General features: G+C 40.8%; 1 protein-coding gene across 1 annotated transcript in view; it reads right to left on the bottom strand.

Annotated features, from left to right (window-relative positions):
* cerk (ceramide kinase) overlaps window positions 1-13,226 on the bottom strand; it is a 70,045-nt gene that overhangs the window by 17,683 nt on the left and 39,136 nt on the right. The window contains exons 4-6 of the mRNA XM_057855708.1: window positions 7,987-8,112; window positions 7,362-7,428; window positions 2,237-2,382 (exon numbers count right to left, since the gene is read on the bottom strand). Coding sequence (XP_057711691.1) covers window positions 2,237-2,382; window positions 7,362-7,428; window positions 7,987-8,112 — 339 coding nt within the window. The remainder of the gene's footprint in view (window positions 1-2,236; window positions 2,383-7,361; window positions 7,429-7,986; window positions 8,113-13,226) is intronic.

Below are 13,226 nucleotides of genomic sequence, written 5' to 3'. Positions count from 1 at the left end.
AAAAGGTTTATTTGTAAAATGATACATTTTTCATCAAGCATCAAGAGTCATGTTAGCTATTATGTTAGCAAAGCTATGCTGAGGGTTATATTTATCACAAAATATCCACTCTGTTCAAGCGATTTATCAAGAAATGTATTGAATTGAATTATTTCAAAAGGTTGATTTGTAAAATGATACATTTTTCATCAAGTATCCAAAGTCATGTTACCAATTATGCTAGCAAAGCTAGGCTGAGGGCTAACATTAGCACACAATGTCCCCTCTGTTAGTGTGTGAACATTGCGTGTCCACTCTGTTAAAGCTATTCTGTGTATGAAAGAATTTAATTGAATCATTTCAAAAGATTTATTTGTAAAATTATAGATTTCTCATCACGTATCCAAAGTCATGTTAGCTATTCTGCTAGCAAAGCTATTCAAGTATCTCGAGGCCGGATGGTGTGTCCTCTTTTTTGGAAATCAAAATATGGTCACCCTAGTTAAAACTATTTATCATAGAAATCTATTGAATTATTTCAAACAATTTATTTGTAAAATGATACATTTTTCAGCCACTTTCCAAAGTCATTTTGACTGTTATGCTTGCAAAGCATATTTTAGTCCCTGAAATGCCATTAAAATGTGACTATTTTTAACAAAAACATTCACATTCAAGAGCCGGATGGTGCAATAATGCTGCTTATCTTTCGATATTATTATGAGCAAGCATATGGTCACATAAAAAAATAAAGTGTGTGAAAAAGCGTCCAAAAAACTCTCTTGGGGAAGATTTACTATACAACTTCTTCATCGCTGTTGACTGATAATAAAGGTCATAAAAGCAGTTATGTTAATGTACCACCATGCTGTGTATACGATTTTAACTTATTGACATTAAGTGTGCTTGAAACCTGCAACACATATGTAATATACGTGTTATATAATATTTGACGTCCAAGGGATTTATGGGGACCGAATTTGACAAAATGTCTGCTGTCGCAGAGGTAGGAGGTGAACCAAGTATAGGGTGTGTGGGTGATACCAATGGAGGAAAGCCAGTCAAGAAGGATAGTATGAGAAATTGTGTCAAAGGCAGCAATAAGATCAAAACTATAAATAGCATTACAAAGTATTTGTGACTACTTTCCAAGAGCGTATGTGAATTTACATTGAAGAAAAATACATCAAAAAGCATTGGAGAAATACATAAGTACATGATAATAATAATAATAATAATAATAATACAAACCCAAAATATTAGAATGAAAAAAGTTTGAAGAAAATAAAAAGAACTAGTAAAAAGGGGCGTTTCATGTTCCCAACAGTGGGCTCCATGCCTAATGGGTAATATTTAAATGCAGTCTTGTCCAGGCTGGGATACCTCTCATACATGCCAGATATGAAAAAGACTGAAAAAGACTTCATGAAAATTCCAAGGAGGCACTGTTGAGCCATTTTGTTACTGTTTTTCGCAAGATCACAAAATTATCAAAATTAGTTTTTATGTAGTTCTGTATGCCTCCAGTGCTTTATATATATTGCCATTGACCAGCCATAGATGTTCAAATGGATTGGACGTTTACTTGTGATAAACTAACATAAAATATTTACATATCAGTGTAAATCAATTTTCTCAATGTTTACGATGGGTCAAACAAGCCAAAATCATTCTTCAGTTCAAGTGACTGACTCTACTTACCACCATTTTGATAACTTTATATCTCATATCTCATGAACAGTCTCACTAATGTTGATAAGGGTCTAACTAACTCCCTAGGCGCGAATGTCTCAAATGTACACCCTGTAAATCAATAAGAAAGGAGAGGCCTTTTTGAAAATTTCAAGGGGGCGCTGTTGAGCTATTTTGTTACTGTTTTTCGCAAGGTCACAAAATTATCGAAATTAGTTTTTATTTACATATTTATGCCTCCAATGCTTTATGTATATTGCAATTGACGACCCATAGATATTGAAAAGGATTGAACGTTTACTCGTGATAAACGAACAAAATATTTACATATCAGTGTAAATCAATTTTCTCAATGTTTACGATGGGTCAAACAAGCCAAAAAACATTCCTCAGTTCAAGTGACTGACTCTACTTAAGTCCCCCGGTGGGACCGCCTGCCCTGTTGCCATGGCGACCCTCTTCAGTAACTCGGCAACGGCTCAATTTTTAGACATCAACTGTCGATTAAATAACAGTCAACGCGTTTCTAATACCGTCACCATTTTCAATACTCATATTTAATCACCTGCAGGGATAATCCCGATGCGGAGGGAGCACGGCACCAATCGGGCGTCGGGTTGGTCGAGGTCTATGCTGTGCTCAATTTGGGTCCTGGCGACCAGTCCGTGTAGGATCTCACTGAACATGCCGTCTCCGCCTACACTCACCACTCTAAAGGCGGCATTTTGAATACAACATTAGTCGTCTTTTATTGCATTTTTCAGATTTAGCAACATTTCGTCGAGTTAAAAGCATCATATCAACGGGGTGGTGTTTTTAAAGCTGCTCAAAAGCCATGTTTAGCTTTAGATAATGTTTAAAAACCTAGATGTTGAATTTAAATCCAGTGTGATTGTTTTGGTTAAAACTAGGGGTGTGACAATATACCGAAAAGGTGATATATCGCAATATATGTAGCCCAAAAGGTTATCGATATACTCCCGCTAAGATTCGATATATCGTTTTAAAAAGGTGTTGAGTTTTGGTGCATTTGCAGGTCACAAATGGATTTTGGTTTGTGGCATTTTTTTTGGGGGTATGTGGCAATTTTTTGGGGGGGTATATGGCATTTTTGCAGGCCATGCACGTCCATGCCATTGACGGCTATGCACGTCCAAATTTTCCATTCATTTTAAATAGCAGAAAAACGTGTGGCTGTGATTTTTGACTATACACTTACCATTACAGCGCATTGACATTCAAATGGCACCCAAGTAATGCGATGCCATTGATGGCTATGAACTTCCAAATTTTTGATTCATTTCAAATGGCAGAAAAACGCATTTTTGGCAACATCAGTTTTGCCACATGGCAAAAAAATACACATGGCAAAATCAATTTTGCCATATGGCCTCGGCCCTGCTGAAATTTTGTCACTAACTCTTTTACATCCATTCAAAAGTGAGATAACACAAAATGACATTTGTTATAAGCATTCATTAAAGCTTATGACAGTGTCATGTCATAATTATGATTGTCTAATGACAATATTATGGCGCCACTGTCAAATAAAGTTTTACCAAATAGCATAACTAGCACTTAATGAAACAACTGGAACAGTAACTGAAGAAATAATTAGCACAGAACATGAATTTTGATTATTATTTACATCTGTAGTGCTGCAATGCATACTAGGAGGCATGTTGGACAACAGTGTCGACAGCAGGTAGCAGCAGAGGTTGACGGTCTCCCCCAAGGGAGCAGGAATGGCCAAAAGAAGCTTCTTGAAGCAGTGAAATGGTGGTTCATTTGATCTTATGACAGTCGTATAATGTCGCTGTCAAATACAGTGTTAATATCTTTTTGTGTAAATATCCCATACTACAGTGAGGACAGCTGCGGCTTATCTATGAACAAATGTCATTTTCATGTCAAATTTGGTGAGTTGCAGCTTATAGTGCGAAAATTTCGGTGAATAAGTTGTGATGTACTGTACATAGAAAAATGCAAATTTTGCTTGTGTTGAGTAAAATTAAGATTATTCTCCACGCTTTCCTTAAGTATTAAGTTTCTGATGTGAAAATTGTAGCAGGGCCAAGAACGAAAAGTGGTATTTGCCATGTGGCAAAATGGATTTTGCCATGTGGCATTTCATTTTTTGCCGTGTAGCATTTATTTGCCATGTGGCAAAATTGATTTTGCCATGCGGCAAAATGTATTTTGACATGTGGCATTTTTTTTATGTATGTGGCAAAATGGATATGTTGTATTGTAAAGTGTATGGACAAACATGACAACCATACATTTTTCTCCCATTCAAAATGAATGGAAAATATGGACGTGTAGAGTCGTCAGTGGCATAGCCTGACTTGGGTGCCAGCTGAATGTCAGTGCGCTCTAATGGTAAGCTTATAATAAAAAAAAAAAAAAATCACAGCCACATGTTTTTCTGCCATTTAATTCATTCACTCCCAGCCATTTTCACCGGAGCAAGGCCCTTCGCTCTCGACCGTTTTACTGGATTTTGACTGATTTTGCAAGGCCCACAGAAAATTCTGTTCTATTACTATATGAACATGGAACCCACCAAAAGAAAGATTAGACTCCCTTCTTTCAGCAGGAAAAAAAGTTAGTTCATATCTTTTTCCATTCTTTAGAAATCAGCATCAGAAAATAGCTTAGTTTGAGCAATTTTCCAATTTCTGATAAAAAAACAGAAATTGAGCTTTTTGTGAAAGCATACATTTCAAACGTAACTTTGACTTATACACAGCTATTTTTTGCTTTAGTTACATCCCAAACATCTGAATAATGTTTTCCTTTTACAAAATAAGATAAACAACAAGACAAATAGAGCTTTTGATAGCAAAGTAACAATTTATTTACACATAACTAACTGAAAGATGACGCTGTTCTGGCCGCGACAGCTGGTTAAACTTTTCCCTCATCGCCATCTGTTTCATAAAGATGAAATTTTTTGAGTCTCTGCGGGCTCTGCTCGCGAGCAGCACGGACTCAAAGGCTATGTCCGCTGCACTAGTGGTCCCGGTCGTTCCACTCGGTCGTCCGCCGCCTGGCATCCATTTGTTCGTCTTCTGCCGGTGCCCGGCCGTGCGGCTTGGCCATTTGTTGCCGTTGAATCGGGTTGCGGGTCTTACCAAATGCGCTACTGCCCTCCAGTGGCCAGTTTTATTGCTTTAAAATGGCTTTTCAGCTTTGTGCTTTGGAGCTGAAGTGAATCATGACCCAGAGATGTCTTTTTTGAAAGAAAAACGTAGAAGACACATAAATACATCTTTGGGACACTGAAACTATTAATAATAGAACGTATTCATACGTTTTTTGGAGCTAATGAGTTAAAATGAATGGAAAATTTGGACGTGCATAGACATCAATGGCATGGACGTGCATGTTCTGCAAGAATGCCATATACCCCCAAAATATGCCACATACCAAAAATAATATGCCACAAACCAAAATCCATTTTGCCACATACAGTGGGGCTAATAAATATTTAGTCAACCACTAATTGTGCAAGTTCTCCCACTTGAAAATATTATTGAGGCCTGTAATTGTCAACATGGGTAAAGCTCAACCATGAGAGACAGAATGTGGAATGAAAAAAAACCCAGAAATTCACATTGTTTGATTTTTAAAGAATTTATTTGCAAATCATGGTGGAAAATAAGTATTTGGTCAATAACAAAAATTCATCTCAATACTTTGTTATGTACCCTTTGTTGGCAATAACCGAGGCCATACGTTTTCTGTAACTCTTCACAAGCTTTTCACACACTGTTGCTGGTATTTTGGCCCATTCCTCCATACAGATCTCCTCTGGAGTAGTGATGTTTTGGGGCTGTCGTTGGGCAACACGGACTTTCAACTCCCTCCACAGATTTTCTATGGGGTTGAGATCTGGAGACTGGCTAGGCCACTCCAGGACCTTGAAATGCTTCTTACGAAGCCACTCCTTTGTTGCCTTGGCTGTGTGTTTGGGATCATTGTCATGCTGAAAGACCCAGCCACGTCTCATCTTCAATGCCCTTGCTGATGGAAGGAGATTTTCACTCAAAATCTCTCGATACATGGCCCCATTCATTCTTTCCTTTACAAAGATCAGTCGTCCTGGTCCCTTTGCAGAAAAACAGCCACAAAGCATGATGTTTTCACACCGATGCTTCACAGTGGGTATGGTGTTCTTCGGATGCAATTCAGTATTCTTTCTCCTCCAAACACCAGAACCTGTGTTTCTATCAAAATGTTCTATTTTGGTTTCATCTGACCATAACACATTCTCCCAGTCCTCTTCTGGATCATCCAAATGCTCTCTAGCGAACCGCAGACGGGCCTGGATGTGTACTGGATTCAGCAGGGGGACACGTCTGGCAGTGCAGGATTTGAGATGCTGGCGGCGCATTGTGTTACTGATAGTAGCCTTTGTTACTGTGGTCCCAGCTCCCTGTAGGTCATTCACTCGGTCCCCCCGTGTGGTTCTGGGATTTTTGCTCACCGTTCTTGTTATCATTTTGACGCCTCGGGTGAGATCTTGCATGGAGCCCCAGATCGAGGGAGATTATCAGTGGTCTTGTATGTCTTCCATTCTGGTGCAGGTCTACAATTTTGTCTCTGGTGTCCCTCAACAGCTCTTTGGTCTTGGCCATAGTGGAGTTTGGAGTGTGACTGACTGAGGTTGTGGACAGGTGTAGTTTATACCGATAATGAGTCAAAACAGGTGCCATTAATACAGGTAACGAGTGGAGCCTCATTAGACCTCTTTGACAGCCAGAAATCTTGTTTGTTTGTAGGTGACCAAATACCTTTTTTCCACTGTAATTTGGAAATAAATTCTTTCAAAATCAAACAATATGATTTTCTGTTTTTTTTTCTCCACATCCTGTGTCTCATGGCTGAGGATTACTATCCTTGAGCAAGATACTGAACCACCCATTGCTCTTGGTACTGCGTGACCAGTATTTAGATGGCAATGTCGTGTAAAGCGCTTTGAGCACCTTGAAAGGTGGAAAAGCGCTATACAAATATAACACCATTTACCATTTGAAAATTACAGGCCTCTCTAATCTTTTCAAGTAGGAGAACTTGCACAATTGGTGTTTGACTAAATACTTATTTGCCCCACTGTATTTGTTAAATATTGCTGTTGATGCCTAAAATATAGGTGATTATCACTCCATTTGGGGATTTTTGCGCATCTAGCTTGAAATCTGAAAATTTTACAGCCATTTTAAGTTTTGTTAAACTTCCATACAAAAAAAATTATAATCAGGATTTATCAGGGAACGACTTGGATTTATGTCGCTGCTCATGGAGACTCAAATATGCCTAAAGGAGGTGCCTGTTTTCGTTTTAGGTCGTTAGCGGCTTTGGTTTTGAAAATATTTCAAATGTAAGTTTTTGAAAATAGGCCCCCTATGGATCGGCCCCGAGCCCCATGTCCATTCAACTGATTGTGAAGTCTATGGCTGGAGCATATCGATAACCTTTTGGGCTACAAAATATCACGATATATCACCCTAAATAAGAACCATCAATGTCTGGAATATATTATGTTGCCTCTGTATGGAGACAAAATATTGAGTCTGCAATTTGCAAAATATTGGTCAAAACCTTCACCTATTTTTTTGAAGCGCATCATTTTCAGCATCAGCCGCTATATCAACACCACCTCCGTTATCATCTCCAGGACTCACCCATCGTATTTGTCTAGATTTGCTTCTGTTTTCAAGTGATCCCTTGCATGATTGGCCCGTTCTGTAACTGCAAAGACAAATAGGAGCGTCGGTTTCTATTAGCCAAATGACAGGGAACAGACAATAACCAGCCGACATGAAAAAGTAGCGCAATTTGAAGTATTTACTGGGGCCCCGTTGTACAGATTGATGTACGGGACAAAAGTGTAAGCGAGGAGGCAACAACAACAACAAGAAAAGCCAATTCCGATATCGTATATCACACTCTCGGAGCCCGAGAAAACAAAACAAAAATTCCAACTGTAAATCTACGTGGCGGCCTTCTAATAACAACACGGATAAAAGACTTCCAAGCGGCTGCCGGTACTCCAGAGCAAACTGTAGTCACTCTGATGGACCATCAATAGTGCAGACTATGTGTAGCTGCTGCAAACACTTATTGAATAATAGATGTGTTTGGATACCCGAGCTTATCAGCTATCACCGCCTCCATTAAGGTGCTGGCGTGATTAATGGCACCATAAGCCAAATCATATTCTCCCAAGCCTCTTCATGCCGACACGGGAGGCCGCCGAGAGTCATTTTTTATTTAAATGTCCCAGGTCCGTCTCTGATAGATACCCACCAATCACGTCGGTGGCGATGCAGGCTCGGGAAAACAGCGGCGCCACCTTCTGATCATAAATGTACTTGGCTTGACGCTTGCCGCCGTAGGGATTGATGTACACCAGCAGGCTCTTGGGGCGATTGGCTGCAGAGAGAAGTTGTAAAGATAGATTGTCAATCAATTTACCAATGATTTGACCATTATGTTGTTGGTTGATTCATTTCCTTGTTCAGACTGGCAGTCAAAATTGGATTTTCAACCAATCCAGATTGAAACTGGGTAGCTCTTTTGAAGTCTGAACCGTCCCAAAGCACAGAAATCTGATTTTCGTGAGACTGATTGACTGCGTTCAGACTGCAGGTATATCTGATTCCAATCGGATTCCTCCTCAAATTGGATTTTTTGTTTCTTACTTGCAGTCAAAATCGGATTTTGAGCCCATCCAGATTGAAACTGAATAGCTATTTTGTAGTCTGAACTGTCACAGAGCACTGATTTTCGTAAGACTGATTGACTGCGTTCAGACTGCAGGCATATCTGATTCCAATCAGATTCCTCCTCAAATTGGATATTTAGGTTCTTACTGGCAGTCAAAATCGGATTTTGAGCCCATCCAGATTGAAACTGAATAGCTATTTTGTAGTCTGAACCGTCACAGAGCACAGAAATCTGATTTTCATGCGACTGATTGACTGCATTCAGAATGCAGGCATATCTGATTCGAATCCAATTCCTCCTCAAATCGTATTTTTATGGACTGACTGGCAGGCAAAATTTGATTTTTAGCCTATCCAGATTGAAACTAGATGGCTCTTTTGTAGTCTGAACTGTCACAAAGCACAGAAATCTTATTTTCGTGACGCTGACTGCGGTCAGATTGAAGGCATATCTGATTCCAATCGGATTCCTCTTCAAACCGGATTTTTAGGGACTGAATGGTAGGTAAAATCTGATTTTGAGACAATCCAGATTGAACCTGGATGGCTTTTTTGTAGTCTGAACCACCACAAAGCACAGAAATCTGATTTTCGTGAGACTGATTGACTGCGTTCAGACTGCAGGCATATCTGATTCCAATCGGATTCCTACTCAAATTCGATTTTTAGGGACTGACTGGCAGTCAAAATCTGATTTTGTGCCCATCCAGATTGAAACTGGATGGCTCTTTTGTAGTCTGAACCGTCACAAAGCACAGACATCTTATTTTCGTGAGACCGACTGCGTTCCGATTCCAATCGGATTCCTCTTCAAACCGGATTTTTAGGGACTGAATGGTAGGTAAACTCTGATTTTGAGCCAATCCAGATTGAAACTGGATGGTACTTTTGTAGCCTGAACCATGACAAAACACAGAAATCTGATTTTTGTGAGACTGATTGACTGCTTTCAGACTGCAGGCATATCCGATCCCAGTTGAATTCCTCCTCGAATCTTATTTTTAGGGACTAATTGGCAGTCAAAATCAGATTTTGAGCCAACCAGATTGAAACTGGATGGCTCTTTTTTAGTCTGTACCGTCACAGAGCACAGAAATCTGATTTTCGTGAGACTGATTAACTGCGTTCAGATTGCAGGCATATCTGATTCCTCCTCAAATCGGATTTTCAGGGTCGACTGTTCACACTATATTTAACAAATGTCCAAATCAGTGCTGGGCCTCTTGCAGACTGGCACCCAAAATCTTGATTTTTAGCCAATCCAGATCTAAACCATAAGACTCTTTTGCAGTCTGAACCATCCCAAAGCACAGAAACCTGATTTTCGTGAGACTGATTGACTGCATTCAGACTGCAGGTATATCTGATTCCTACTCAAATCGGATTTTCAGGGTCGACTGCTCACACTATATTTAACATGTGTCCAAATCAGTTCTGGGTCTCTTTCAGACTGGCAGCCAAAATCTGTTTTTTAGCCAATCCAGACCTAAACTCTAACACGTTTTTGCATTCTGAACGGTCACAAAGCACAGAAATCTGATTTTCGTGAGACTCGTTGCGTTTAGACTGCAGGCATATCTGATTCCATTTGGATATTTCCTCAAATCTGATTTTCGTGGCTGACTGCTCATAGTGATTTTAGTAAGTGTCCATATCAAAATTGGACCTGTTCACACTATTGGCCCTCATGACAGGTTTCTGTGGCAACGAAGGCGTCAAGCAGCATAGGCCTTGTTCAATCTGGCAGCCAAAAATCTGATTTTAGCCCATCCAGATTCAAACTGGATGGCACTTTTGTTGCGAGAACAGTCACAAAGCAGAGAAATCTGATTTTCGTGAGACTGGTTGTGTTTAGACTGCAGGCATATCTGATTCCAATCGGATTCCTCCTCAAATCAGATTTTCTGGGCTGACTGTTCACACTGTTTTTAGCAAGTGTCCAAATAAGATTCAATTCAAATCAAACAAAGGCATAATCCAGTATTGAGAGATGTCACAGACAGTCAAAACCCATTTCAGCTGTTCAGACTGAGAAGCATCTTGTCCAAATCTGATATGAAACTACCTCCTGTATGTGGTTTCAGATTAGATTTCCTGTTCTTTGGGACTGTTCAGACTGAATCAGAGTCATCCAGTTTTGATCTGAATGGGCAAAAAAACAGATTTTTTTTGCTGCCAGTCTGAACAAGGCCAATGCGTTCGTTGGCACAGCAACCTGTCAGGTGTGTCAAAAATGTCAATGGGTCCAGATCTGATTTGCGCACTTGCTAAAAACAGTGTGAACAGTAAACCCTGAAATCATATTTTTTACAAGAATCAGATGTGCCTGCAGTCTGAACGTTACAAAGTCTCACGAAAATCAGATTTCTGTGCTTTGTGACAGTTCAGACTACAAAAGAGTCATGCAGTTTCAATCTGGATTGTCAAAAATCAGATTTGGACTGCCAGTCAGAAAAAAAGAGATAAGGAGAGAGAGAGAGAGAGAGAGAGAGAGAGACAGAAGAAGCAAAAACAACAACAAGAAATATATTGAACGCCTACACTAACTATGAATATGTTTGTGCTATTGGTATCTAGTTGTATATCCGGTTGACACCACGTGGGGGGCCTGTTGACCAAGGAGAAAGAGGGTGGAGGGGGGGGAGTCAGAAAGATAGGTGATGGAGGGGTGAAGTTTACTCAAATCAGCCATGTGAAGTGTAGAACACAGTATTTGTGTAAATCCGTTGTGAGTGTTGGCATCCTATTCTATGCTGCCTGATCGCTAATCCTGACACCAAGTTTCTCTACTTGAGTGTGGCTAATTGCACGTAGACATGCTTGAATACCAAGATAAGTGATCGGGAGGGGTGAAGTGTACACAAATCAGCCATGTGAGGTGTAGAACCCAGAATTTGTGTGACTCCCTTGTGAGTGTGGATGTGTTGGCATCCTATTCTATGCTACCTGATCGCTAATCCTGACACAGAGTTTTCTCTACTTGAGTGTTTCTAGTTGCACGTAGACATGCTTCAATCCCAACATGTAGCAGACGAGTGGAAATGCCACGCGGGAGCCGCCCCAGGGCCCCGGCCCTTCCTCAGCGAAACCGGGAGATGGAGGAGCCAGCGCAGTCCAGCCCTAGTCCCGCAGTGCCAGCAAGGGGACCGCTGTCATTCCCGTGATCCAGGATGGTCCCCCTTCAGGGATGGGTCGAGGGGACGCACCACCGCCTACACGCACACCACCACCCTGTCCACGAGCCACAGCCGCCGCCCCCCAACTGACACAGCACACCACGGGAACCCCATGGCCCACTAAGTCCAGGCACAGGATCCCCACCCGAAGCAGGCAATACCCAGACAACGCACCAGCACCCAGCCAGTGACCCGCCCAGGTAGAGAGGAGGCCACGCCCTGCGAGCCACTCCATAGAGAAAAAGTCTGGGATCCACCTACCACCTTATTACTGTGGCTGCCAAGTCCCCAACTGGGGACCATTTCAATCTGGATTCGGACTGCCAGTCTGAACAAGGCCTTTGAGACATTGTTAACCTTAGAATGGTTGCCGTTCCTTGCGTTTGACAAATGTCTTAAGATTAGCTTCTATTTTCACCCTACGCCCACCTTGCCATCAGCTTGATGAAGTTTTCATTAACAAAAGAACAAGCGCTGGAGAAATAACGAGGGGTGCGCTAAGCAATCGTCGAGCACTGCATCATTCAGTGATAAACCTGCAAAAAGTAGCGAGACGGAAAATGCTAAATGACTTGTTTATTGCTGACGGAGAAGAACGTCGGAAATGAATGGATCGGGTTTGAAGTCCTCAATGTTGTACTTCCTAATTACGTCGAGCACTCAGACTTCAGCCTTCTGCCAAGACTTGTCGACTAGAAAACGTATGAATGAATGAACATTTAAAATCCGTCGTCTGCAAAGTAACATTTCATTTCTATCCATTTTCTGTAGCTTGAGAGGAAGTGTCTGCGAGAGAGCTGCTGAAAAGCCAATCCTACCGTATAGATTTGCCTCCAGACTCCCCCGAGGGCGTCGACAAAAGACGCCGCGGAAAGAAATCCATGTTTTTAAGGATAATAGTCTCCCGCTTTGCAAAATGGAAGACTCCGTGTCACGCTTTAACACTTGCTGCTGTAAAAAATCAACTAGAACCAGTGATAAAATGCTTTCCTTGGAGGAAAGTGAGGTAATATTCTGAAGTAGAAAATGCAATTCCTGATGGTTGCTATGCAGTGATGGTTGGTATATCGGGTCTCTTCCTGTTGATTTTGAGATATCTTGGATTTACTGTACATATCGGGCCACTTCCTGTTGATTTGGGGGCATTTTGGGTTCTCTTCCTGTATATGCAGTGGTATGAAAAAGTATTTGAACCTTTTGGAATTTCTCACATTTCTGCATAGAATCACCATCAAATGTGATCTGATCTTTGTCAAAATCACACAGATGAAAACAAAGTGTCTGCCTTAAGTAAAACTACCCAAACATTCATAGGTTTTCATATTTTAATGAGGATAGTATGCAAAGACTGACAGAAGGGGGAAAAATAAGTAAGTGAACCATCAAATTTAATATTTTGTGGGCCCCCCTTTGGCAGCAATAAATTCAACCAGACGCTTTCTGTAGTTGATCAGGACTAATCTTGGCCCATTGTTCTCTACAAAACTGCTGTAGTTCAGTCAGATTCCTGGGATGTATGACATGAATCGCTGTTTTTAGGTCATGCCACAGCATCTCAATGGGGTTCAAGTCTGGACTTTGACTTGGCATCTATAGAATGTGAATTTTGTTCTTCTGAAACCCTTCTGAAGTTAATTTACTCCTG

Source organism: Corythoichthys intestinalis, chromosome 13 (assembly GCF_030265065.1).
Source record: "Corythoichthys intestinalis isolate RoL2023-P3 chromosome 13, ASM3026506v1, whole genome shotgun sequence".
Lineage (NCBI taxonomy): Eukaryota > Metazoa > Chordata > Actinopteri > Syngnathiformes > Syngnathidae > Corythoichthys > Corythoichthys intestinalis.
The sequence above is the reverse complement of the archived record's forward strand: the minus strand, read 5'-3'. Positions and strand labels throughout refer to the sequence as shown.